Here is a 26,480-nt window from a genome sequence, read left to right as displayed (position 1 = left end):
AGTTGAATAGCATGTAACGCCGCGGATATTTCTCCACTTGTTTGTAGGTCGTCAATCAGGTGCGTTTCCAGTCTTGTCAAGTCGTTGTGGATTGAGTCGTGTCTCATGATTAGGAATCCGTTCCCATCTGGCTTCACTTTTCCTCTCCTGTTGGGCGGGTCTGGATTGGGGCACGCTAAGATGTATGCCTTACGCGTCTCTGCTGCAATTGTCACTCCTTTCTTCGGGCGGATCGCAGGTGGGTTTGCTATGTTTCCACTCTCGACAAACACCCTAAAGGCTTCCGTTAGTCCTCCTCGTTCTGTTACAGAGGGGTTGAACGTCACTGCATCTCCACTTTCAATTGCTTTGGCATTGATATCCAGCCTCTTCTTTGTAAGAGTCAGGCCATCGTTCGGTGAGTCTATTGTAGGGTTCCATTTTTGCTCAAGGAGCCGTATTAGTCGCCTCGCCGCATCTTTGCATTTTAGTGGGTCTTGACATCCTAGCCTCCTCTCACTCGCGCAGTCTATGCATGTACAGGAGATGTCGTTGCTGTTGTCATTCATCACGATCGGCGTGTCATGCCTCGCTATTCGTGTTATATCTGCTACCGTTGTGGCCCCGTGTGTCATTCGCAGGCATTTACTTATGGTAGTGTTGTCAAGTCTTCTCAGGTGCTTGGACGCGCTGATGTGGTACCAGACAGGTAGTTGGTCTTTTAGGGACTTGTCCAGCTTTATGGCCGCGAAGCTCGCGTTGTGCTTCTTCGCCGTCCTTAGCATTTTCTTTATATAGTGAGGTAGCGGGGAGGATCCATCCATCCGTGGTTTCCAGTTTTGGAGGAACATGTTGAGTTGAGTCGATTTCTGTATTGCGCCGGCCGCCTTGCTAACATTCAGTGCAATGATTGCGTCAGTCACAAAGGCCCATAGGGGTCTATCGTCGTCAAGCTGAAGATATCGCTTTAACCACATCAGATCGATCGCTTCATTCCTCGACTGGATGTCTAGGACGTCTTGTCCGCCTTCGTACTTGGTCTGGGTCAGTGTCTCCATGTTTATTGTCGGTGCTCTACCTTTTCCCCATATGAAGTTCCTGATCATCTTTGTCAGTGTCATTCTCGTTGATTCCGGCATCCCTTGTACTGTGGTTAGATACTGCGTCATACCGCCCGGGCCCATTTGTATGATGTGGCGTTTGCCGGTGAGCGTCGGGTTACAGAATCCCCATCTATTCAGGAATTTCTGTATCTTCTCAATTGTCGGTACCCATACAGCGGCATTCTCCGTCTTGTTCCCGATCCAGGCTCCTAGGATCCTGACGGCTTCACCATCTTTCGCAATATGGATTAGGTCCGGTATCCTGTCGTCGTCGCTCATTGAGGATGGATCTATCTTCCTGGTGCGTATCATTTCCGTTCTATATGTTGTTGTTCCGATTGGTATGACCTCGGTTTTCCCAGTATTGAAGCGTGCACCCGCTGCTGTGCACCATTTGCTAAGAATTGACCACAGGTCAGTCCATTTGTCTTGTTGGGATAGGAACGTCGATGTGTCGTCTGCAAACAGTGTAGTGATCAGGCGTTCTGCCACTCCAGGTATGGTGAAGCCGCGGAGGTTAGAGCTGCGGAGCGCGCATGCTAGAGGCTCTATGGCTAGGTCGAAGAGAAGACAGGATAGTGGGTCCCCCTGCCGCACCCCACGTACAACCCTGAAGGGAGTGCTTGATTCGCCGTTGATAATGACTACTGTCGTTGCATTTTCATACAGACTCTTAATTCGATCAATGAACTTGCGCGGCACTCCGGCTCTTTCTAGTACCGCCCACAGGTAGTCGTGTTTAATCTTGTCATATGCTTTCTCCTGATCTAACGCAATTATTACACCATTATTCTCTGTAGCTTCAGCATAGTCTACCATGGTACGACACGTCTGCGTTTGGTCCGTTATGCGACGTCCTGGGATGAAGCCCGCCTGGTTCGGGTGGATGATTGTTTTAACGACTGTGGCCAGGTGCGAAGCCAGGACTTTGGTGTACAGTTTGTAATCTGAATTTAGCACTGTGATTGGCCTATAGTTACTGATGTCGCGTCTATCGTGTTTCTTGTATATCGGGCACATCCAGCCATCGGCAAAGCCGGATTTAGGGTCGACACCGTAGGTCTCTATGTCCCTATAGGCCAGTAGGAGTAGGTTCGCTCCGTCGAAACTGGCCTCCTCGTTGTCTGACGATTCGTTGTTGTCATGCATTGACTTCCAGAACTCGTAGGGGATACCGTCAGGCCCACTTGCCTTCCCAGGCTTCGCCTTTCTTAGGGCGTCGGTTACATCATCCATTGATATTGAGGCGCGTAGTGCATCCGCTTCATAGTTATCCAGTTGCGACTCAAGTTTCTCTGTAGCAAGTCGAATGTGTTCTGATCTGGCCATATCTTCGTCCTGTAGATCGTCGTGTTCCTGCAATTTGTCATGATAGTCGCGGGCGAGTTGGGCCATCCTATCCGATCGAGTTATCATGTCTTCGGTGCCGGGTACTTTCAGTGAGTATATGATGTCTCTCGGCTTCTTTTCCTTGTTAATGCTCGACCAGTATTTGCTGATAGCTTCTGCGTTGAGTGCATACCTCGCCGTCGTCGCTTCGCGGATATGTTGGTAGCGCTTCCTTTCTAGCTGAATGATTCGGTCTAGGAGTACGTCTGCCTCTGTTAGTAGGAGGGGGTCTTCTGTGTATGAAGGTAGACTCTGGATCCTGTTTATGTCGGTGGTGAGCTTCTTAATGGCCGCGTCTAATTTCGGGGCCTTCTTCTTCATGATGTTTCTCGCTAGGGTCACAATGTTCTTCTTGTATTCGCTAAGCACCAGCTGGGGGTTGTTGTGTGCGTCACGGTCACCGTTATCAGTGTATCGCTTTGCTTTCGTCAGTGCACGGTTCCCCATTATTTTCGCTTCTCGTTGGAAGTTGATGTCGTTCATTAGGTGTAGAGGAATCGACCATCTGCCTTTCCCTACATATGGTGCCTGGGCTGTGCTGATTTTCGCCAAGACAAGTTTGTGGTCTGTTGGGACCGCCGTCGCCTTTATCGACCACGACTGCGACGATTTAAGGATGTTATCTGTGACGTATATGCGGTCGATCCTTGATTTCGAGGTTGCAGCTCTCTGTGGATAAGAGTAGTCTCGTTGGTTTGGTTCTGACATTCGCCAGCCGTCTTTGAGCTGGAGGCTGAGGAGCAGCGAGGTTAGTGCCGTCGTTGCTCCGATGTTATCTTCCCGAGGTGGTATGCGGTCAATCGTGTCGACTGTGATATTGAAGTCACCCATTATTACATCAGGGCGATCTTGTCTGTGTCCGTTATAGTACCCAATCAACGATTCCCAGAAGGCCTTGTTTCTTTGGGGATCGTTCGGAGCGTACACATTAAGGATCGTGATCTTATGTTCTTTATGCCATCTCGTCGTGATTGAGAGTGCGCGGCCGGGTATTATATTCTTCGCTTGTACGTGGGATGTATCGACTATTTCTCTATTCAATATGAAGGCCGTTCCTTGGACGCCGTCATTGTCAGAGTCGCCTCTGACGATGTGTATCCTCCTCCCATATAGTGCTTGTATCGCTTCAGCTACTTCAGAGTTTAGATGGGGTTCTTGGATTGCCAGTATCCCTATCCGGTCTTCCCGTAGTAGGTGGTTGATGGCATTCCACTTGTTGTTTGTGTTTCCTGATAGACGGCCTCTTCCATTGACGTTCAGAGAGGCAACTGTCATGGTTGCCCTTGTTTTACGGCCCTTCGTGCGCGTTGATGTCGAGCTCGCGCTCACATCAGCTCTGTTGTTGCTGGGTACGTTTACGCCGCCCTCCGCTTCCAGCGGTCTCGATGAGTTACGGAGGGTCGCCCTGCCGTCCGATCTTGCCGGGGGGTCATTGGAGCTTCCATGGGCAGGGGGGATATCAGCTCCTATCCGCCCGGAAAGTTGGTGGCCATTTAACAGTAAGTCGTCCGTAGGTGTGTTATGTATTTCGTGTGGCGCCGTTGCTATACAATCTTGCCGCTACAACGATCCACGGCAAGCGGGGGCTGCTCCTGAGCCCCTCAGGTGACATGCTAGCTCTCAGCGTACTGAGAGGGTCGCTTAAGCCTCTCGGCGGGGCAAGTCTAGATAGTGCCCCTGGTTTGGTGATGAGGGAGTCGAGGTTGACACACACGGCAGCTTTCCTGTCCCGCGTGGGCGGTCAGTAAATGTGGGCTTGCCGTTGGGTGTGTGCACCTCGATTGGAGAGGTGTTCTTGCCTCGCATACATGGACATTGTCGCTTATCGTTCAGAGGTTCCAGTTGTCAGAGCATGCAGTTCTATTCTCAGCTCGGCGAGGGTCGCAGATGTAGTAGTACAGGCAAGAACGAGGATATACAGATGGGCGAGCAGTACATTAGACCGTCGCAGTCAGGCCTAGCTACGGCTAAGCCATGGAACCTCCACTTAGAGGCCACGTCTCATACCTCCACGGCCTCGGCCAGCGCCCCGTCCACGGCCACCTCGGCTTCCGCCACGTCCCGCGTTCGTCGGCGGTTGCGGGTTCAGTTGCTGAGTTTCCTCCGGCGGGAAGAAGAACTTCTTGACCGGGCAGTGTCCAGACGGGTGGCCTACAGAGTGGCAGAAGGTACAGTATACGCGGCGTGTGAAGGCAATGGGGTGACCAGCCGCAGGCGAGCCGAAGCCATGGTTCTGGATCGTGTCGCGGAACCGCGTCCAGTCGTTCCAGTCAGCGGTAGGAGGAGAGATGTAGATGAAAGCAACTGGTTCAGAGGTGTGTTCCGAGACGCGGCAGCTCACGACCTGTACATCGACGGAGTCCAGGATGTCGCCAAAGGCGTCGTCGCGTGCCGATCGCTTCCAACGCCCGCCCCTCTCGATGTCCTTCAAGAGGATCTCGAGAACGACCTTCTTGACATCGGCGCTGAGCAGCTCCCGTCGCACGATCGCGATGTATTCCTCCCTGGACTTGGCCCTGAAGCGGAAGGTGTAGCGAAAGGCGGCGCATAGGGAAGGAATCTTGTTACGCCAGAGAACGAAGTTCAGGGTGTGGCCGGCGGTATGGAGCCAAGCTGCGCGGACGAAGGCGATGCACCACTCCTCGCTGAGACCTTCAATGCTGTACCAGAGAGGGTCCCTGTTGGCAGCCGCGAAGGCACCATTCCTCCGCAACCGCGACTCCAGAGTTCCGTGTGCGGGGGTGACAACGACATTCTCGTTCGAGGAGAGGCGAGAGGTTAGCTTGTAGAGGAAGGATACTCGTTCGTTGACTCCTGCTTCCTCCGTTCCATGCTCCGCGTACTGCGCGACTATTAGCGGGGTGTCTCTACCGTAGTCGTTCCAGGCTTTAGACTGGCCAGGATCCATGCCAGCCTTCTTAAAGTCGGCGCGGTCACCTTGCACCCTCTTCAGAGTGCCCTCCGGGGCGACTACGATGTCGGGGTCGGCCCTGATGATGTCGTAGGGGCTAGGCTCAGGGGTCGAGGGTGGCTGGTAGGGCGGGTTGCCTATGGCAGCAACCGAGTATCGTCCTCGACCGTGACGGCGTTGTGGGCGACTAGGAGGAGTAGCGCTCCGTGCTGTGGACGAGGAGCGGGGAGATACATCGTCGTCGGACAGCATGTCGACGTCGCTAGAGTCTTTCTGCACGCGCGAGGAGGACGGGGTTGGAGATTTGCCAACACTGCGCTTCTTAAATGACATGGTTGGGATGCGCGACGGAGCAGCAGGCGTTGCCGTTCGAGCTCGGCTACCGCGCGATTGCTTGGGGGTCTGCGGCGGCGTTATGGAGAAGGATGGCTGCGGTGAGGGGCTAAGCAATTTGTCTGTTGGTGTCGGGTAGGTTATTATACGTCCGATTCTGTCTTAGTAGAGTATATCGTACCTGACTGGGGTACACGTCCGTTTCGCCTGGCATCGCGTCCGCCTTTCCTGCTGGACCTGGTGCTCGATCCGGGCGTTTCAGCGACGAGGTGTTCGAAGCGGTTGCCTCGAGCTCCGTCCCAGCTAGTCGTCTCCTCGTGGGGGGCAGCGTACTGGAGGTCGGAGTTATCAGAGCCGGGCATTAGCTCAGGGTCGACAGCCATGTCATCCCCGTCGCCATGGCGTTCGTCGGTGTCAGGTGTAGCCGTCGCAGCAGGGTAGGAGGGAGACGGGGAGCTCAGCGCGAATAGGAGAGGCGATTTCGACGCTAGAGAGAGGCTCAGGGGGGCTTCCTGACGTTTGTCAGTCGCGCGATCTTCATCGCCGTAGTCTGCGTCCATGCGTCTGCGTTTCCTCGGTTCGGTGCTCTTGGGCGAGGCGACAGGCGTCAGGGGTTGGGCGGCCTGAGCGTTCTTCGGCGACGCTGGGGCAGCCTCCTTCCCTTTGCCTTTGTTCTTTTTGGATTTAGTCTTCTTCAACTTCTTCGGGGTCGCGACTGTGGTCCATCCGAGGTCGTCGTCCTCGTCAGGAACCGTTCCGCGCTGAGTGAACGGGGCTGAGATTGGGCTCTCCATTGGTTGGGGAGTGGGGGGAGGCGCAGCCGTGCCCTTCTCTCCAGCGATACTGCCAGTGCGTCAGTCACGGTGTAGATGAGTAGGGTGCTTCTCGATCTGTACGTACGTGGAGCTGACGCTCGTCCTGGGGGACGGAGGTCGCGCTGCGACCTGCGCGTACGTGGGCGATGCGGCCCTTTCAACGTTGCCAGGGGCGTCTCCGTTGTCCGTGTTCGTGAGAGGGCCCTGCGGGTCAGGCTGAACGGAAGCGAGAGCGTTGTTGGCAGGAGTGGGAGACATAGCAGTATTGAGACAGAGGATAGGGTGCTTTGCTGGCAGAGATTGAGCGTGCTGGATTGCGGCTAAGTTCTGCAAGTTGGGCAAGGAGTTCGTGTGGTAGTCGTCCTGTACTTATAGGACATTGGGCTGGGCACGTTCCGTGTCTCCGCGACGCTCGCTGTCAGCCTGTTTTCTTCTGCACGCCTCCGCTGTCGGCTGTCGCCCAACACAGGGAAGTGGATATCTATTCCATCGTTCATGAGTCCTGAAGGCGTTAGACTTCCGCGGATTGTGATGTCGCCGCTCACAAGTTAGGTAGGATTGTAGCCATATGTTGTGCGCCGTGCCTCTTCCAGCGCGATGGTGGTTTAGGTTCTGTCGACACCTGCTCGGGCTCTTGGTTTTCGTTGCGTTATGGCTGGACAGCCTGAGTCCTGTCAGGGTTCGTATTTTCATCTCCTACGTGTTGGTTGGTCGGGACGCTTATCATTGCTAGACGTTCTCGTACACCATGTCGTTAGGACTGTTCCTTGGCGCCATCCATTTTGATTGCACGACTCACAGAGGAGGGGCGCATCGCGCTCATGTTTTCATCTGTTCTCTCTCTAGTGACAATGTCAACTAGAGGGCCTTTCTGGGGCTGGTGCATTAGGGCTCGCTGGGCTCCGTCGTAGGTGGAGGGTCGTTAGTGCCGCGGCGCGACCTATAGGTTGAGAGGGAGGGTTGTCGGTTAGTGGGCGTCTGCAGGCGTTTATCGGCTGCACAGCAGCTCCGTTACCCTTGTTTGGGCTCGGGCACTGACGCTCCGTTCACTAATTAGGGATGCAGGCGCGGTCAGGGCTCACCGTGTCAGGTGCGGGCCTTTCCTCGATTCTCGTATTGAGTCTGGGTGCTATCGGTCTTGATCAGTGACGGAGTAGGCATTCCAGGCAGCAATTGGGTTTCTTTGGCTATTTACATGGCCGCGTGGACTACTGCATACTGGTTGGGTAGGTGTGTCTTTCATTCAGCTCTTTGCTGTTCCTCTACTGATTCGTCACCGTTTGCGGCTGTGTTTAGCTTGGCGCGTAGCCGGATCTCCTTCCCACAGGTGAGTTCGAATTGGTACGGGTTTGATTCGGGATCGGCGAAGGGCGGGGTGTTCCGGAACAGCACGTGGGGTTCGGGGATCGGTGAGAGCATGTGGTACTGTGACGTGTGGGTGTGCGTTGCGTACCCGCTGAGGCCGGCCCAGGGCACGGGTACGCGGACCCGTAGGCCATCACGTGCACCTGCGAGGCGGAATGTGACCCAGTGGCGGGCTAGGCCATCGACCTTTGAGATTCGGCCCGATCCAATCACGTGATCGACCAGACGCATGGTCAAGATGTGGCCACGGGCAAGAGGTCTCTCTGGTTGTTTGTCCACTATCCACGTTTCCGTACCGTTCTCTACATCTCTCTCGGGCTCTCCATCGACGAAGACGTCGATAGCTACGGCGTAGCTTGGGGGATTGGGTCGACGGGTACGTATACGTCGGTCTTGTTCAGATCGTTCAGTCTCTGACATGGGATATGGTGTAGGTCATACCATTGGGGGGCTTCAGAGTCTTCTCCGTGGTGGCGATTGGCTTCTTCTTGCCAACAGAGAAGGTGAGGAACATGTTCAAGCAACGAGCGTCTTTTCCTGACGGTTCAGCCTGACTTATAACTTCAAGGGTTTTGCCATAACGTGACTTGACGTACGGGCGTTTATGTCATATTATGCTTATGTTGAATGAGGGGAGGACATAATCGTGCAGCATGCGGGCATAGCTTGGGGCATTTTGGGTTGTCCACTTGCCGTCCTGCCTTGGTCCTTTATAAGATTTTATGTAGGGCCATCGCTTCGACGCGAATTGATCTCTGTCGCGGATACGGTCACGTGTTTCGGATGCTGGGTCCCGTGGTTGTTTCCCGGTCGGTCTCCCTAGTGACGCGGGTGCTGTTTGGTTCAGCCCACGGGTCGTGTCAGTCGGTCCGGCTGTTCTGATATGTGGCACTGATGTCATCGTCTTATTACTAATCGCTGATGCGGTCCGGTTGTCGGCGTCTAATACACCGCCTTCGTAGTCATGCTGGGCATCGCCGTTGTTATGCTCAGCGTCGAGCAGGCATCTTCCCGCTGGTTCACAGGGGACCGTTCTACGTAGTTGTCTTCCTGTTCTTTAGTGCAGGTAACATTTCGCGACTGCTATGCGGGATCTACGTGGAATTTAGACGTCCCTGCCCCGCTATCGTCATAGGTTCTCGGTGATTCGCATCAGTAGACGTGGTCGCTATGAGCTCGTAGCGATCTCGCTCATGTTCCAGGGGTCTGCTTGACCAACGGGGTTCATCTAGACCAGGCTACTCCTGGGCTAGCATTCGGGCCAGTTTGGACAACTGTTGCGGAAAAGACTTCCAGCCCGCGGCCTCTGGGGTGGTGTTCACCTGAGGCCGTTATAGTGCAGTTCGTTTCACCTCTTTGGAGGTTACTTACCCCCCGGACCACGAGAAGGTCTGCACAGGACTCGACGACGTCGAGCCCTCCCGGGGGCTGAGACAGTATTAGACGGTCCGTGATGTCCAGTGCACACCCTAAAATCGATGATCAAATCTCTCACGCCGAGTATGGTCACACAAGACATCCGTGTCACAAGGCCATGGACCGCTGGGCAACCGGTCAAGTCTGGCACTGATCCATCTTCTGTGTACAGTCCGACGATGAACGGCAGAGCCTAGCTACTTTTACGATTGTCAAGTTATCTGCGAGGTAGCCGAGCCGAGCCGGCATTGTGCGCGGTCTGACGTCTAGCTATGACAGCCTGAGCGGACGATGAGGATCAAGAATAAGTAAGGGAAACGTCAATGAGACGTACCGGTGCAGAACGGGCATCAGACACTCGAGTCCGTCGGGCCTCGGCGACGGCCCGAAGGGTGGTTAAATTAATATTGTGCCGTGTAAGTTTGTCCCAGGCTGTCCTGGTCTGCATCTGTGCAAGAACGGAGATACGGCTCTTCATGCGTCGGGGCATTTACCGTCAGAGTCGACTAGGAGATACAGTAGTTGTTGTGACTCTAAGCGAAGCGAGGCACGAGCGGCGCGTAGAAGTGAGTCTACGCACGCAGGAGGAGATTAGGCGCGCATCGCTCTCCTTCTGCGCGCTCACTCCGACGATCACTCTCGAAAGCCCAGCAGCCGCTACGAGCTTTCGAAGACCTCTCGTTTTCTTCCACTAGACCACAACATCCGTAGACTACAGATCTTTGCTTTTAATACTATGGTACAACCTCTGCTCATCGACCCAAACGGTCTCGAAGAACCAGACTACGCGAGCGATGACCATGCTGCGGTTCGACAGCCCTGGATCACCGCGGGCCTAACGCAAGAGCAGGTAATCGCACTGCTCACGAACGCGTGGAGGACGGCCAACGCAGCGGACATAGCCCGCTGGCAGGCTCAGATTGAGGCAGCAGAACAAGCGGCGAGAGACTCCGCGGCCGCGGCCGCCGAAGCAGACAATCTGCGCAGAGAGCAGGAGAGGCAGGAGGAAGAGCAGGACAGGAAGGACGAGAGGAAGAAGTACAAGGGGAAGTTCACTAAGGTCCCTAGACGACCTCCGCCCGCGGGTGAGCTCAACATAGCCGCGGCTTTTGCTCTACGGAGGCTCGACAAAGGCGAATACGTCGAGCTCCACTACTTCACTAACGCAGGCCTCGATGCAGCAGACGCGTCGTTTGCGCAGACCGACGACGAAGCGTTGGTCATGAGGCGGGGCGAAGACGGGAGCCCCACCTGGGCCCCCGCAGCGGCAGCCAGAGGTACGAAGGCGGTCACACCCGACCAGGACCTTACCACGGAGCAGCTCTGGCAAGCTGTACCGCGGTTCATAAAGGCCATGGAGGAAGCGCACTGGGACCCGGACCGAATGAACATGTTAGCTGACTTCTGGGGCAATCTCCACGAGCACGCGTATGCGCAGTCCCGGGTCGAAAACAAGAACAAGGCCATCCTGATCTATCAAGCTGAGCAGCGGCGCGCTTGGCACCGTGCCCTGAACACACCGAAGGGAGCATGGGACATCAGCATCATCGTGGAGAGCCTCCTCCTTGAGGCGTACGACAAAGCATACCGACTGCGGAGAGACATGGTAGACATTCTGCACGACGTAAGTGGCACCGTTATCCCGTCAATAGCAGAACAGTGCTGACAATCAATTCTCCACTTGAATTCTCGGACACCATCAACGATCCACGAACCCACTCGCACCGCTTCGCTCACGCACACATCCCTACGCATACATGTCTCCTCGCTCACGCATACTACATCCCCACGTGGCATGCATGCACGTCTCCTCACTCACGTTCCTACACGCCACATATTACGCTACACGCAACACGCAACACGCAACACGCAACACGCACCACGCATACACGCAACACGCAACACGCAACACGCATACACGCAACACGCAACATTCATACACGCAACACGCATACACGCACCTTGTACTCCACGCAACAGTCGCAGACAATCAATAAACCCAGCGCGCCGGTTGCGGGCAGCAGCTCGGGGGCGCAGCGAGGTCAAGCAGAGACCGTAGGTAGTCGCTCAGCAAAGCATCCGGCTAGAACGGCGACAGATCCGTATCCACAGGATCGCAAGCAGGTTTTTCCGAGCGGCGCAGACGGGACAAGCCTCCCGGCCTGCGCCACCTGCCTTGGCCGCCACAAGCACCGCGTCTTCGACTGCGACGCGACCCACACATGGAACAAGGCCTTCGAGGTCATGTCAAAACGCTCCGGAAAGGACTTCATGCTCAAAGATGGCCGCTCCCTCTGCTACGACTGGCAGCGAGGCAGGGGCTGTCGCAGCAGCCTCCACGACAACAGGCATATCTGCTCGGGATGCGGGAAGGCAACCCATGGGGCCCAGAACTGCCCTCGAGCAGAGCCGCTCACGCCCTCGAACCCCGTACCAGGCAAACGAGTGGGGGAGACAGCTTGAGGCGACAGGTCTGCGCGCGAGGTACCCGGGGCTTGAAGCTGGACTTCGGGTCGGGTTCCGGATCGACATCCCGGTCATCAATCGCACGCAAGCACCACCCAACCATCCGACCACCCTCGCCCACGATAGCATCTTCCAGGGCATCGTGCAACGCGAGGAAGCCAAAGGAAGGTACATCGGGCCCTTCACGGAGGTTGAGCTCTCAGATATACTCGGTCCTTTCCAATCATCGCCCATCTCCGTCATCCCAAAGCCGGCAAAGCCGGGACAGTTTCGCTTGGTCCAGAATTTCTCCTTCCCTCGCACGCCATCTACGTCTCTTCATAATCCATCTATTAATTCGTTCATTGATTCTGATCGCTTCCCGTGTACCTGGGGTACTTTCACGACCATATGCCTACTCATCTGGAGGCTGCCCCCAGGCTCGCAGGTTGCCATTCGAGACGTCGCGGAGGCATACCGAACTGTCCCACTACATCCCGACCAGTGGCCAGGCACAGTCGTGCGTACAGGCAGAAACACACTCCACGTCGACGTGTGTCTCGCATTTGGGGAGACACCATCAGCAGGTATGTACGGCACGATTGCAGACGCCGGCGCCGACCTCATCAGAGCAAACGGCATGGGCCCGGTGTCGAAATGGGTCGACGACCACTTCCTGGCGAGGATCCTCCGTGTGCACTTGCGGAATATAACGCGCGGCGCAAGATCTGGCACACCGCCTTGGCAGCAGAAGGCCGTAAACACACCCGAGGTAGGCTGTGGTTTGGGGTGGAGACTTTTGAGGATGGCACAGTCGACCAATTTGACGAAGACTGTGCATATCCTCTCCAGGACCTGTCCCTCAGCTCACCGCGGCCAGAGAGTGATCAGGCGTACTGCTACAACCTGGCCGACGTTGATCGCCTCTCCGAAGTGCTCGGAATCCCGTGGGAACGCACCAAGGACTCCGACTTCTGCACAGCGCAGGTGTTCACAGGCCTGGAGTGGGATGTACAGCAACTCACGGTCGGGCTGCCAGACCGCAAGAAGGCCAAGTACCTGGCCGCCATCACGGACTGGCAGCACGCGCGGAACGGCACGCACACGTTGGAGGAGGTACAGAAGCTCTACGGAAAGCTACTACACTCGTCGCTGGTGGTCCCACGAGGAAGAGCTTACCTCACCGGCCTGGAGGCTATGCTCCGAGTTGGCGGTAATCGTCCGTTCGTGCCACATTCCGCCACTAGAACAGTACACACAGATCTTGCGTGGTGGGTTCAGACCCTCCAGCAGCCCATCCTCCGGCGCCCAATACCAACCCCAGCCAACCTTATCGACTTCGCAGCCTTCTCCGACGCTAGTTCTGGGATCGGCATCGCAATCACAGTCGGTGACCATTGGCGAGCCTGGCGGCTCATACCCGGATGGAGGACACTCGACGGCGAGCGCGACATCGGATGGGCGGAAGCGGTGGGGTTTGAGTTCCTTGCGCGCAGCATCACAGCCGCCCGAGGGACAGGGGAACACTTCCGGCTCCACGGCGACAACGCAGGAGTTGTCGAAGGTTGGCGGAACCGCAGAAGCCGCAACCCAGCGGTTAACGGGGTATTCCAGCGCCTGCTCGAACACCTGGCCGCACTCGGAAGCGACGAGTGTATACATACCGCCTATGTCCCAAGCGCAAGCAACCCCGCAGACCAGCCCTCTCGAGGCATATACCCACCTCGCTCTCTCCTCTTGCCGCCCATCCCACTCCCGCGGGAGCTCACCCGGTTCATCATTGACTCAGAAGAACCACTTACCGCCACCGAGCTCAGATTGCACCGAGAAGGGCGCTACCCAAGAGCAGCCGCCAAAGGCATTGACGCGGCTCTGGAGCGTGCTCGCGCCGAAGAGCAGCGCGAAGTCGATGCCACCCTCGAATGGCGCATCCGAACTAACAGGCAGTGGGATGAGTAACGCACCATCACGGTTCAATGGCAGCACGAGAAGAACCAGCAGACCGGCCACAGCACATCACATTGCCACTGCGCGCCCGCGCCCGTACCCAAGCAGCCTGACACCAAAACCGTCCGATCTGCGTCCTCATTGCCTAGCGAGAGACCGATTGCAGAAATGGAGACCACAGAACTCACGGGGCTTGAACGACAACGAGGGCCAGAGGATTGGCAACCTAGCGGAGGAAGACCTAGACAGGATCATGCAGGTCCTGCTCTCGTCGTACACGAAAGGCACCCGAGACACATACGGCGCCGGGCTACTGACCTACCATGTATTCTGCGACACCCGTGAGGTACCAGAAGGCCAGCGAGGGCCTGCGAGCCGCATTCTCATCCTGGCGTTCATAGCAGGATGCGCCGGACTGTACAGCGGAGCGACCCTGCGAAATTACATCGCGGGCGTCCACGCTTGGCACGTTCTCCATGGACTGCCCTGGAACATCGAAGAGGCGGAGATGCGCACGGCCCTCAAGGGCGCCGAGAAGCTAGCGCCTCCCACCTCCAAACGCCCAAAGCGCGCCCCGGTCACCCTCGACTTCATGCTCATGATTCGCCGGCACCTCGACATCAAGCTGCCGCTGGACGCGGCAGTCTTTGCATGCCTCACCACAGTGTTCTTCACGGCAGCACGACTCGGCGAGTTCACAGTACCAACACTCACGACGTTCGAGCCCGCCAGACATGTCAAGCCAGCGGACATCAGGCATGACCAAGATCGGCACGGTTACAAAGTGACCGTGTTCCACTTACCAAGTACGAAGGTAGCACCAGCACAAACCGGCGCGCTTGACCCCACGGCAGCTCTGGCAAACCACTTGGAAGTCAACCAACCACCGCGTCAGGGACCCCTTTTCGCAAGGAGGCACACTCAGAAGGCCCACCGGCCGCTCACGCGCCGAGACTTCCTCGCCAGGTTAGAGACCATCACAGCGGCCGAGAACTTACCAGCGATGCAGGGACATGGCATCCGCATAGGAGCCACCCTAGAATACCTACTCCGGGGGGTCCCCTTTGACGTCGTCAAGTCAATTGGGCGATGGAGCGGAGAGAGCTTCAAGCTCTACCTCCGCAAACACGCTGTCATCATGGCACCCTACCTGCAGAACTCGCCAGTGCACAACGAAGTCACTCGCTACGCAATGCCTCCGCCGCGATAGACTCCGCACACAACGCTGACGACAAGGTACGTCGACTTAAAAACTGGGTGTAACGGCTTCGCCGCAACGCGCCGCCGCAGTCGTCTTATAGATTTGGGTATCGCGGCTCACCCGTTGCCCCCAGGTCCAGGCAGACTCTTTGAGTCGGGCAGCCCTTCGGGCTGCGCCCCACAACCGCATCCTTTCCCACTCTTTCTGAGTCCCTCGCGCGACTCATCATCTCTCATACAGACCTTCCGAGATCGCTCGGAATTAATTAGGCTGGCGCGCTTCGTCTCTTACGTTAAAGCAACCGCCCCTCACCGTATCTAGTGTCACACACACTCGCTGTACTACTCTACTAGTCGTATCCCAGTACATAGATGTGACTCTAAGCGAAGCGAGGCACGAGCGGCGCGTAGAAGTGAGTCTACGCACGCAGGAGGAGATTAGGCGCGCATCGCTCTCCTTCTGCGCGCTCACTCCGACGATCACTCTCGAAAGCCCAGCAGCCGCTACGAGCTTTCGAAGACCTCTCGTTTTCCCCACCCTCCACTCCCTCTTCACGCAGCACACGCCGCAACAAACCCAATCTCACAACATTTCTTGGGCTCGACGTGTCTATCCTGCGGCCAGCAGAGGCAACGGAAACGCAGGGCTGCGGTATCAACCCACCCGCCCTCGCGGCTCACCCGTTGCCCCCAGGTCCAGGCAGACTCTTTGAGTCGGGCAGCCCTTCGGGCTGCGCCCCACAACCGCATCCTTTCCCACTCTTTCTGAGTCCCTCGCGCGACTCATCATCTCTCATACAGACCTTCCGAGATCGCTCGGAATTAATTAGGCTGGCGCGCTTCGTCTCTTACGTTAAAGCAACCGCCCCTCACCGTATCTAGTGTCACACACACTCGCTGTACTACTCTACTAGTCGTATCCCAGTACATAGAGCACTGACTGGCTGATGGCGAGACCATGACATACCTACGACAGGAGATCCATGAAGTCGGCATACGTATATCCCGTACCGTGACCACTGGACCGGAATGGGAGAGCTATTGCGATCAAATCAGTAGATATGGTCACCGCATGGCTTGGACTTAGCATTTGATCCTTTGGACGGCCTGACGGGTCGAATGAATGCTCTCAACACTTGATCGATGCCCAGCGTCATTAATTGCGGCAATGTGAGCGAATAATACTCACTGAGCGTCGAGTACCACGGTAGAAGATATCCGCCAGCTAGGCGTCGGTGATGCGTTCAGGTAGCTTCCGGTCTGCATGTTCAAGTTACACCGGACAAACAGCTGCAGACACTGAACACCGCCACCGAACCGTGCGAATGCCCAATCTCAGATTCTGTTCTCACCGACCGCCACTTCTAGCGCTCAGCCACCACGCTGGTCAGTGTGCGTGACATGAAATTGCCACGGTCAAGCCACGGTTGACTGCTGCATGACTGATCGTCGATTCACCGTACTATGGCGTGTCGCGATGTGCTCAAACTGAGGGAAACGATGTTAGTGATGCGCCCCTCGGGCAACCTGGAGTCGCCCGCCGCTGTCACTGGCAGTAGTACTGCAATGATCTGTAGGCTGTCCTCGCTCTGATATGACCTGAGTGTCACGCTCATGGGGCTGTTCTAGATGACAATACATTCATTTGGACGATCCTCTATCTCGTGCAAATGAGAGTCGTCCTGAGGCCCGCATGATGACTGATGACGGACACTGTGCCGTCGTCCAGACTCAATCTAAAGCTAGGCGGATTTCTTGACCGTGAGGTGCTTGATCCGCCTGTTGACAGCCTGTGATATCTCAACATTTCTACAGAATGATGCATTGTAATCCTGGGCTTGTGTCGATCTGTCAAAGGTTACTCGTAGGCAATGTACACCCGTGTTGCGGTTTGCCCAACTTCAAGTCTGCAGTGCCCTTTCAAGTCAAACAGCAACGGCAAAAGTGCCTCACGCATGTCGTGGAACATACCCTGGGCCTGTTTTCGCCTTTTATGTCCGTGTTTTCTCTTCCGTGTTGCACCGCTCATCGGACGTGGTACCGGTGGAGGCGAAGCTTGATCTCCAGCAAGTCGGAGCCGGAAGCTGGCGGCTGCCACAACGAGAACACTCGAGGGTGTCGATACCTTGATCCTGGATGTTAGCGTCTCTCAATCGTCCCGATGCCTGGTTTCAATCGCAACTGACACTCCGGTATGTCCTGCCACCCTTTCTATTTCGCGGCGACAATGTACGCGAGTCACTGAGTACGGGTTATATCTTCGTAGAATTATTGCGGGACAGGCTGGATTAGTACGTATGCATGGGTGTGGTAAGTTCTGCTTGCTGATCCGTTTTGACATGACCATGCGCTCTCAGACCACGAGTTGCATACGCATCTTGCGCATTGCCCTCCTTGTCAGCCGTTCTGTCGCACGTCAGTGACAACGCTGGTAATCGAGGCAGTGAAACCCATTGCCGAAGTCACTCGTCCCAGGGACTTGACAGAGAGAGACGAGATGCTGCTCGGCTCTGCTGCATCGCCCACCCAGTCGGTCACGAACTAATTCTTTCGAATTGACTAGACTTCGGGACACGGTTGTCGGACGGAGTACAAGCCTGACAGATTCCAGTGCCGCCTACATGCAGCACCGTCCGAAAGCGGAATTCATGTCAAGTCGTCGGCTGACAAGCTGAGGCCTGCGAGGTATAAAAGCTTACGGAGGGTGCACGGCTACAGCAGCTTCTACCAGCTAAGACACCCCAGCAGAGCCTCAAATTCCAGTCTTCAGACTCAATTCGACCTCTTGCCTCAACATGTTTTTCAAGCTCGCCATCGGAGCCCTCTCCGCGGCCGTCGCCTTCCTGCAGGTCAACGCTGAGTCTCACACCGTTACCTTCAACAACAAGTATGTGTCCGTCGATTGACTCCTCTTGCCCGATACTAATCGGCGTGGTCTTGCAGGTGCGGTCGTGGCACTGTAAGCGACGAGCGACATCGACGTCGGTTGTTGTACTGAGCACATTCCCTCTAGCCCCACTTGTATTCACAGACCGGTCAGCTTCTCTCCACCGGCGGGGCGTGGACCAGCAACGGCGAGGCCCTCGGCCTCATTGCGTGAGTCTTTCGCATGTCTACCTTTCCGGCATGCTGCTGACTGTCCTCTAGTTTCCTCCAGACCGGTTTGTCATCCGCGGCACATTGTGATTTTTCGCTGACACTGGAGTGTATATAGGCGGCTGCGGTAATAATGGCGAAGGGTGTACCCTCGTCGAGGCGACGCTCAAGAATGGCGGCAGCGCTGCCGACATCTCTCTGATCTCCCCGTGAGCGATCTCCATTCGTTCTTCCTCAATAGCGGCACACTGACTCCTGTGCGTCCGTGCATAGTCATGAGTTCTCGGTGACGAGCGGCTTTGGCTACTACGACGGCTGCGATGGCTCCGGTACCGACTGTGAGTTCAGATCTTCACTGTGTACGCCGGCAGTCTAACGAGGACCATATAGGCACTAGCGCTAGCTGCCCGAAGGCATACCGCCAGCCCAACGACAACTTTGCTATCGTTGGTTGCGGCGCCAACAACGTGAGTCCGAGCGTATGCTTTCTTGGTTTGGATTGAGCTGAACACAACTCCTCGCAGGTTAATCTTGCCATCACATTCTGTGATTAATTCGCGGGCTGCATCTGCTACTGAGTTGCGGAAGGCTCGGTTTGTCTCTATACTTATTTATGTAAAACTGTAACGCGCTCCTATTGAGAGGTGCATGTACGACTGAGGCGTAAATGAACGGTTGTTCACACAATTATGCTCACGTTAAGAAGAGGTGCGGGAAGCGTGGATCCAGTCCTTATACACGCTCGGCTCCGATCGACCACCCAGATGCCGCGGCGGAGTTGGACGAAGTGCTCCTGCGCAGGCTCACGGAGACAAACGAAGCTGGTGCGGTCTCGACGGCTCTACAGCGTTTCGCCAAGTTGAAGAGAGAACACCGCGGGTGCTCGCCGGATCCGCCTGCTCCAGAGATCCCACGAGAACGTTGACCGCGACTGGGAAGGCGAGTACGAAGCAGTCGTGCAAATGGCCGAAGAATGGGAACGAATGGCTCTGGAGCGTGAGCCCAACCGCCGTTGTGGCGTCGGTGAGGACCGTCAGCGAGTCGCTCGTCGTGTTGTACCCTTGCCATATTAGCTACTCGCAACATGCACGCCCTTATCATTCGTCGAAGATGTAACGGCACTGAACGGCACCCCTAGCTTGAGGTGAACGCACTCAGGCTGCCTGTCAATTTACCCACACGACGAGACATTCCCGTCGGTATGGGCGCACCTGGTAGCGCTGAGCTTTTTGTTTCGCGTCGCGGCTCGGTATGGAATGGACCGTCGCGTCCCGCCAGCGAGTTGGTGTTCCCCTGTGCCGACAAAGCCATATTGTGCACACGGGCCGGTTAGCAAAGACAGCTTTCGCGAGCGACAACTTCTGTTTGACAATCGCCACTTGGCCGGCTTCGACGCAACGGACAGCAGTGCAAAGGATATTAGGCCCGTGGGCGACATGCATACATGTCGGGCAAATTTCTATCTGTACTAACGTAACCGCGAGGAGTCTCGCCACCCGGAGCACAGTGCGCTTTTACTCGGCCGGCCTGACGGACAGCCAGTCAGCGAAAGGGGCGCGACACGAGGAAAGCCGGCACATACGAGATTACCCGCGAAGGGTTGACGCGGATTGAGTTGTGGTTGCGAAGCCCGTGGATGCGCGGGTACGCGTTGAGGTTCTTGTGGAGCGTCAGCTGGAAGAGGGACGAGCCTCCGTTGCTGCGAGACCAACGTGAGCGAGTGTCCCAGCGGCCGCGTTCGAAGACCACCTACCGGGCGATGATGACCGAGTACGCGAGGAAGAAGACCCAGATCCTGTACCACCTGTGTTCCGATTGTCAGCACCCTGGACTGCAGCGACGGAGGGACCACGGACCGCTCGCCGTAGGCCGCGACGACCTTGTCCTTGTTCGCGAGCCAGTTCTTGTACCACCGCCAGATCGTCGCGCTGTAGTGCACGCCGAGCACGTCGATGTTCTTCACCTCGAACCCGGCGCTCTCGACCTGACTCACGACCCAGCCCAGCGAGCAGGACGCGTCGGCGCCGGGGAATATGTACTTGTTCATGAACAAGCCCCTGCGCACAGTTAGCATCTGGTCCCGAGGACGGAAGCGCGGACAGACCAGATGAGGTCTTCGTACTGCCAGTGGGGGCGCAGACCGGCGACCTGGAGGAAGAAGACGCCGTCGTCGGCGAGGAGGTTGTAGATCTGCTTGAGGAAGGTCTGGTAGCGCCGAATGCCGACATGCTGTGGGCGGGGTCAGACAGCGGCGGCGGGACCTGGCAACGGACGTGCATACCTCGGCCATCTCGAGACTGACGATCTTGGTATACGTGCCCTCTTCGCCGGGGATGTCGCGGTAGTCGAGGCACAAGATCTTGTGGCGCGCGGGATCACCGCCCTGAACGCTCGTCAGCGCGGAGGACTGACAACGGCTGCAGACGACACTCACATTCTTCTGGATGCGGTCGTTGCCGAATTTTGCCTGGTTGCGACTGAGCGTGACGCCGGTGACGGAAGCACAGTCGTAGTTCTTCGCGGCGAAGGCGGCGAGGGTCCCCCAGCCACAGCCGATGTCGAGCACACGGTCGCTGGGAGTGAGCCCGAGCTGCAGTGTCCGGAGTCAACGGTCGTGCGCGCTGGCAGGGGCAGCTGGAGGACTTGCCTTCTCGCAGACGACGGTCAGTTTGTTGTCCTGCAGCTGCTCGAGGGACTCCTCCTCGTCGAGGGTGCTGACGATGCCGGAGGTGTAGATCATGCGCGGGCCGAGGAACCATTCGTAGAAGTCGTCGCCGCCTACATGTGCTCAGACATGGAAGGGAAGACGGAGGGACAGGGACATACGGTCGTAGTTGTCACGGATCTGCTCCTCGTCCTGGCTGCGCTTGTGGAAGACCACGTCGGGGATGAGGTTGCACAGGACGAATTTGAAGAGCTCGGGCGTGAAGACCATCTTGGCCCAGTCGTGGCGCTGTTCGAGGATATCGAGGACGTCGCCTGCGACGGAAGAGGGCGTCAGGGGCGCGTTGGCGGGACGACGCTCGACGTGCTCACCGTTGAACTCGATCTTGCCGTCAAAGTACGCGTCGTGGAAGACCTGCATGGGGATCTTCTCCTTGCCGTGGAACTTGTCGCGGAGCTCGGCGTCCTTGATGGTGATGTACTGCTCGATGTCCTTGCCGGGGAGCGCGACCTTGGTGTTCTTGCGCGGGCCGTACATGCTCATGAGGGTCCAGTACGCAAACGTGACGGGGACGCCGAGGAGCAGGACGAGGAAGAGGTACGTCTTGAAGCCGCCGCGGTTGACGATGGGCAGCATGCGCTTGACGAGCCAGGGCACGCCGAGGACGAGGGCGGCGAGGTGGACATTGCTGAAGGAGCCGTTGCCCTCTGCGAGGCCGACGACGGGGGCGTTCTTGATGGCGGGCGTGTCCGTCGTTGTGACTAGGGGGGACGCCATGCTGGACGACGCGGCGGGCACTCGCAAGACACTCCTCCAGTATTTATACACCGCTGCCAGCCGCTGCCAGCAAACCACATCTCGATCGCATTCGGACGGCAATCACTGATCTCAGATCTCCCACTCGCGAATCCCGAATTGTGTCTACGTTGCAGACTTGCATTCCATCACATCCATACAACTTGTATTCATTGTGGGTCCAACGTACGTGGACTGCGGCCCACAAGCCCGTATGCAACTCGTGTTCGGGAAGCGTCTCGGCACGGAGGGCCACAGGAGCATGCACACCGCGGACGACTAACTGAGTGGTTACATTTCCCGACGCACCGAATGCGACGCAGCTACAGACCGTACACATCACTTACGTATACTTATGGATGCCCGTTCCCGTTTTGCGCGCCCTCCTTCTGTCGTCTCCACTCCGCTAACATATCCACGCTAATCATCTTCAGCCCCCACCGATCCGCAAACCGTCGACACCCGTCCCGCCGCATCATGCTCCCCGCCTCGTCGTCCTCCACAAGCTCACAGAGCACGCCCGCGCGCGGGAGGCCCGTGAGCGCGCACATGTCCACCCCTGTCTCGGTGTGCCCGCGCCGCGCGAGGATGCCCCCCGGTCGCGCGCGCAGCGGGACCAGATGTCCCGGGCGGGAGAAGTGGGAGGGCTGCGAGGATGGAGAGGCGAGGGCGCGTGCGGTGAGGGCGCGGTCGTGCGCGGAGATGCCGGTAGTTGTGCCTGCGTGAAAGTGAGATCGGCGGCGAGGGAGGAGGACGGATGGGCGCACCGTGTCTGTAGTCTACTGTGACTGTGTACGCCGTCCGGTGTGGGTCCTGATTCTCAGAGACCATCATCGGGATCGCGAGCTCGTCCAGCCGCTCCCCCGGGAGCGCAATGCAGATGTACCCGCTGCGTGCGGACATGTCAGCTCGCGCACACCCTCTGCAATGTGTCTGCGCACCTCGTATGTTTGATCATCCAAGCCATCTTCTCCGTGGATACCTCGCTTGCCGCGATGATCAAGTCGCCCTCGTTCTCCCGCCCCTCATCGTCCATCACCACGACGAACTCTCCGCGCCCAAACGCCTCCAGCGCCTCCTCCATACCGTCGAACGCAAACTCTGCTCGCGCATGCGCATCGACCGCCTGTGGTCTTGCAGAGTGCTTGGGGAGCTTGGGTGCGGGATGTGAGTCGCCCTCCATGGGAGCTGTGTGGTCGACGATAGGAGGGCCGGGCTGGTGCTTGAGCGGTGTGGGCGGTGCGGAAGATGACTCAGGCGAGGTCGCAACTGGCGCCATGTCCACGGCAGGCGGGTCGAGCAGCAAAGCGGCGGGCAGAGTCGTCGAGGTCGGGCACGGAAGACATTGGAGGCTGCTGAATTATATGGTCGTTCGTAGTGGCAGATTGGTCAGGGCGGTCATTCACGAGACCGGAGTAAGCAGGCGCTCCTCTGTGCGCCGTCTTGACCCTTACGGACACAGCTGCATAATCCATTCGACGCTAATGAGTGAGTCAGTACTAGTGTTTCCCGTGAGACACTCAAGAGACGTTGCGCAGATGAAAACACAATTGAGTCGCAGTCTGAGTACTGGGTAATATTATCCAGGGTATTGCTCGCGTCGGTACCACGTTGCCGTACCAGCGGCTGATCAACGTTCAACTGCTCGCGGGCGCCGTAGTGGCGAAGGAGAAGTCTTAGTATGTACTTGCCAACTTGTTGCCAACTGATCCGTTATGAAATGCAGTTGTAGTGACCACGCGCACATTGACACTTTCCGTCGACGCCGCTGATAATATATTCCAGACAACTGTCCAGCAAGTTGACAGAGACGAGATGCTGCGCGTCTCCAGTGCTGCATCGTCCACCAGTCGGTCACAATCTACAAAGAGCCAGTTCTTTCGGTGGGACTGAACTTCGGGGCATGATCGCTGGACGGCGTCCGTCAATTAACCCCAATCACCCGATACCAATTGACGTGGTGTTGCAGGTGCAGCTATGGCACCCGTAGGTGGCGAGCGACGTCGGCGTAGATCCTTGCACTGGCCACATCCCTCTAGCCCCACTTGTATTCACAGACAGGGCAACTCCTTTTCACTGGGGGGCCCAGGGCCTCATTGCGTGAGTCTCTCGCATGTCTACCTTTCCGTTATGTTGCTGAGTCCTGAGACTACCCTCTACTTATCCTCAGACCAGGTTTTCATCCGCGACACATACTACAATTGTTTTTTGCTGACAGTAGAGTGCATGCAGGTGGCTGCGGTACGAATGGCGAAGGGTGTATCGTCGTCGAGGCCATGCTCACAGATCGCGCCAGTGGTGACCTCATCGCCCTCATTCCCCCGTGAGCAGTCTCCATATTTTCCCCTCATCAGCAGTGCGCTGACTCTAGTCTGCTTGCATCGCCACGACTTCTTCGTGGCAAGCGGCTTCCGCTTCCACGACGGCTGCCACGGCGCCGGTACCGACTGTGAGCCCAGCTCTGCATTGCGTACGACCGCCATCTAACGAGAAACCTATAGGCCCTAGCGACAGCTGCCCGAAGGCATACCGATGACATCTCTGCTGCTGTTCACTGCGGCGCTGACGAGAGTTTGAACGTATTCGATATGGAGGATGAGTTGGATTTCGCTGACGGCGACCGCTCACAGGCTAATCTCGCGATCACCCTCTGCGACTGATCCGCTAGCTGCAGTCACAATGCACTCAGGCCGTGTCTTTGGTGGAGAAACAACTGCTATTGGGTGAATGTACGGTCGAAGTGTGGCTACACAGCATTATCTGCCTTGCAACGGTATTTGATCATATCTTACGCCAACGACACACAGCAAAGCAACGCCGGTTAAGTCGCGCTCAAGCTCAGTGCACACTAGTACTATTGGGCGTCCCAGTACTGTTCATACTACACTCTATACAGCGAACATAGCAAAGTCGCACTCTTCCCTAGTACCGGCCCTCTATTCAAATTTCCGTGTTCCGCGTCGTTCAGCGTTCACCTACTTACGTGTTGCTCTCGTGTCATACCGCAATATTGAAGTGAGCAGCGTGAGCATCCCGGAAACGGTCGCCCCCGAAGACGCGAAATATTCGACATACGCTACTCGAGGGGGAATGTGCTGTATAGTGTATGTTCTGAGAGCGACGTGACCCACCGTGAGGCCGAAGAGAGGTGCGGCTCGGTCGGGGTCATGTCGGCGGGCGCTTGAGGCCTCGGTAAGGTTCGGAGCAAGCCGAGAGAAAACCGCGACGTCCGTCGGCCAGCTCATCTCTCTCCACGACCACCTCCTCCTCCCCCTCCCCCTCCTCGCCTTCGCCGAGGCTCGACCACCTAGACCTCTATCCTACGCCCTTATAGCTGCTAGATAATGGCCCACCTCGCCCCCGTCGGAAAGTGGGATGCACGGTCAGTACCGCCTGCATGACGCGCGCGACAGCCATTCATGACCCTTTGCAGACACCTCGGCCCCGTCCCCCATGACGGCAAGTACTACACGAACTGCATGATCGGTGGTATCCTCGCGTGCGGTACCACACACGCAGGCCTCACTCCTCTCGATGTCACAAAGTGTAACATGCAGGTACGTGTTGACGTGGACGCTGGCGTGTAGTTGCCAATACCTCGCACAGGTCAACCCCGGCAAGTTCAAGGGTCTCCTTCCTGGTATCCGGACGATCGTGGCGGAGGAAGGTTCCAAGGGTCTCTGGAAGGGCGTCGGGCCGACCTTCATCGGGTACTCGCTCCAGGGCGCGTTCAAGTACGGCCTCTACGAGATCTTCAAGGACACTTACATGAACTTGGCCGGCGAGGAGGCGTCGAGCAAGTACAAGGGTGCGATCTGGCTCGCGGGCTCTGCGTCCGCCGAGTTCTTCGCCGACATTGCCCTCTGCCCGCTGGAGATGACCAAGGTCAAGATCCAGACGAGCGCCTCGGGCACGTTCCCCGTCCCCATGCGTGCCGCGTTCGCGGAGATGAGCAAGACGAAGGCGGTGACGCGATTCCCCTTCGGGTCGCTCGTCCCCCTCTGGTCGCGCCAGATCCCGTACACGATGGCCAAGTTCTTCTTCTTCGAGTACATCGTCCAGATGTTCTACAGCCACGTCTTCACCGCGCCCAAGGACACGTACGGCAAGCCCACCCAGCTCGGTGTCACCTTCGCGTCCGGCTACCTCGCCGGTGTCGTCTGCGCCGTCGTCTCGCACCCCGCCGACTCGCTCGTCTCGCAGATGGGCAAGGAAGCCAACCGCGGCAAGTCGCTCGGCCAGATCGCGTCCGAGGTTGGTTACTCCAACCTTGCGACTAAGGGTCTCGGCACCCGTGTCCTCATGATTGGTACCCTCACCGGTATGTTGCTTTACTATGACCATTCCGAGTCGCGATGCTCACACAAACATGCAGGCTTCCAGTGGTGGATCTATGACTCGTTCAAGACCGCCATGGGCATGGGCACGACCGGTGGCAAGTAAACCAAAGTCAGTCATTACATCATCGTCGATCACCTGGCATTTGACTGACAGTCTGCCGCCAGCAGAAGTAGCGCTTGATCGCGGTCGGAGCGCGGACTGGTGTGGTTGTCTGCGTGCATTTAGACAGTTATTTGTTATTGCGTTACCTGCTGTCCCATACTCTATTCTACCGTCCATAGAATACGCAGCATACCCGTCAGCCGTCTGTTCACCTCTGCATCTGCTGCAACATGAATATGTCACGAATGGTTTGTAAGGCCGCTTGGGATGCGTAGGCCCCTTGTGGCAGGAGCCGTAGCCGTGGTTGTTCACATCGTGTGTACCCGGGACATTTTAACTCGCAAGGGCCGGAACAAAGCTGAGAGGGCTTCCGAGTTGCCGCTATCGCCCTGCCGGTCCGGGTGGAGGCCGTGGCGGCTTCAGCAGAAAGCCACAGCTCCTGCCGTCAGTTGAGAACGACACCGACTTGACAAATGACTGCACTCATTTCTTCAAGTCGTGCTCTTGTATTGATAAAAATGTTAGGAAACGGCGCACAATACGCGCATATGTAGTTGTGTAAACGACTGAGCACCGCT

At 57.0% G+C, this 26,480-nt stretch overlaps 9 protein-coding genes across 9 annotated transcripts; 4 read left to right on the top strand and 5 right to left on the bottom strand.

The window, feature by feature from the left end:
* Positions 1 to 263: 263 nt before the first annotated feature.
* On the bottom strand, positions 264 to 764 carry C8Q71DRAFT_691735 (uncharacterized protein; the record flags this gene model as incomplete). The annotated part of the gene is made up of 1 exon (XM_047919869.1): positions 264 to 764. A coding segment is annotated over one exon (501 nt), but the record flags the coding sequence as incomplete, so codon positions are not given.
* Positions 765 to 4,458: 3,694 nt separating this feature from the next.
* Positions 4,459 to 6,788, bottom strand: C8Q71DRAFT_862908 (uncharacterized protein; the record flags this gene model as incomplete). Its single annotated transcript, XM_047928091.1, has 3 exons — positions 4,459 to 5,837; positions 5,897 to 6,558; positions 6,616 to 6,788. The coding sequence occupies 3 exons, from the start codon at positions 6,786 to 6,788 to the stop codon at positions 4,459 to 4,461; spliced, it is 2,214 nt and encodes a 737-aa protein (XP_047773417.1).
* A 981-nt stretch (positions 6,789 to 7,769) lies between these two features.
* C8Q71DRAFT_727805 (uncharacterized protein) lies at positions 7,770 to 8,409 on the bottom strand (the record flags this gene model as incomplete). The annotated part of the gene is made up of 2 exons (XM_047921899.1): positions 7,770 to 8,308; positions 8,337 to 8,409. 2 exons carry the CDS (start codon positions 8,407 to 8,409, stop codon positions 7,770 to 7,772), a joined length of 612 nt encoding a protein of 203 aa, XP_047773416.1.
* A 1,650-nt stretch (positions 8,410 to 10,059) lies between these two features.
* Positions 10,060 to 10,914, top strand: C8Q71DRAFT_693639 (uncharacterized protein; the record flags this gene model as incomplete). The annotated part of the gene is made up of 1 exon (XM_047919889.1): positions 10,060 to 10,914. A coding segment is annotated over one exon (855 nt), but the record flags the coding sequence as incomplete, so codon positions are not given.
* A 560-nt stretch (positions 10,915 to 11,474) lies between these two features.
* Positions 11,475 to 11,774, top strand: C8Q71DRAFT_717584 (uncharacterized protein; the record flags this gene model as incomplete). The annotated part of the gene is made up of 1 exon (XM_047921174.1): positions 11,475 to 11,774. A coding segment is annotated over one exon (300 nt), but the record flags the coding sequence as incomplete, so codon positions are not given.
* Positions 11,775 to 17,409: 5,635 nt separating this feature from the next.
* C8Q71DRAFT_387769 (uncharacterized protein) lies at positions 17,410 to 18,707 on the top strand. Its single transcript, XM_047918243.1, has 8 exons — positions 17,410 to 17,790; positions 17,847 to 17,862; positions 17,917 to 17,999; positions 18,051 to 18,064; positions 18,118 to 18,208; positions 18,273 to 18,337; positions 18,390 to 18,466; positions 18,524 to 18,707. The coding sequence occupies exons 1-8, from the start codon at positions 17,699 to 17,701 to the stop codon at positions 18,551 to 18,553; spliced, it is 468 nt and encodes a 155-aa protein (XP_047773413.1). The 5' UTR covers positions 17,410 to 17,698; the 3' UTR covers positions 18,554 to 18,707.
* Positions 18,708 to 19,319: 612 nt separating this feature from the next.
* On the bottom strand, positions 19,320 to 21,497 carry C8Q71DRAFT_387804 (sphingolipid C9-methyltransferase). Its single transcript, XM_047918244.1, has 10 exons — positions 21,036 to 21,497; positions 20,826 to 20,978; positions 20,647 to 20,777; positions 20,434 to 20,589; positions 20,281 to 20,382; positions 20,104 to 20,228; positions 19,856 to 20,056; positions 19,753 to 19,803; positions 19,582 to 19,698; positions 19,320 to 19,526 (listed from the first exon to the last, which is right to left on the bottom strand). Exons 1-10 carry the CDS (start codon positions 21,439 to 21,441, stop codon positions 19,514 to 19,516), a joined length of 1,455 nt encoding a protein of 484 aa, XP_047773412.1. The 5' UTR covers positions 21,442 to 21,497; the 3' UTR covers positions 19,320 to 19,513.
* A 22-nt stretch (positions 21,498 to 21,519) lies between these two features.
* On the bottom strand, positions 21,520 to 23,020 carry C8Q71DRAFT_788422 (3,4-dihydroxy-2-butanone 4-phosphate synthase-domain-containing protein). The gene is made up of 3 exons (XM_047925219.1): positions 22,401 to 23,020; positions 22,227 to 22,348; positions 21,520 to 22,177 (listed from the first exon to the last, which is right to left on the bottom strand). The coding sequence occupies exons 1-3, from the start codon at positions 22,736 to 22,738 to the stop codon at positions 21,813 to 21,815; spliced, it is 825 nt and encodes a 274-aa protein (XP_047773411.1). The 5' UTR covers positions 22,739 to 23,020; the 3' UTR covers positions 21,520 to 21,812.
* A 1,643-nt stretch (positions 23,021 to 24,663) lies between these two features.
* C8Q71DRAFT_788411 (mitochondrial carrier protein) lies at positions 24,664 to 26,383 on the top strand. Its single transcript, XM_047925218.1, has 5 exons — positions 24,664 to 24,841; positions 24,893 to 25,016; positions 25,066 to 25,780; positions 25,835 to 25,908; positions 25,968 to 26,383. Exons 1-4 carry the CDS (start codon positions 24,804 to 24,806, stop codon positions 25,900 to 25,902), a joined length of 945 nt encoding a protein of 314 aa, XP_047773410.1. The 5' UTR covers positions 24,664 to 24,803; the 3' UTR covers positions 25,903 to 25,908; positions 25,968 to 26,383.
* The last annotated feature ends 97 nt before the right edge of the window (positions 26,384 to 26,480 follow it).

This window comes from Rhodofomes roseus, assembly GCF_022264815.1.
Source record: "Rhodofomes roseus strain CIRM-BRFM 1785 chromosome Unknown C8Q71scaffold_34, whole genome shotgun sequence".
Taxonomy (NCBI): domain Eukaryota; kingdom Fungi; phylum Basidiomycota; class Agaricomycetes; order Polyporales; family Fomitopsidaceae; genus Rhodofomes; species Rhodofomes roseus.
Note: the sequence above shows the minus strand (reverse complement) of the source record. Positions and strands in the feature narration are given on the sequence as shown.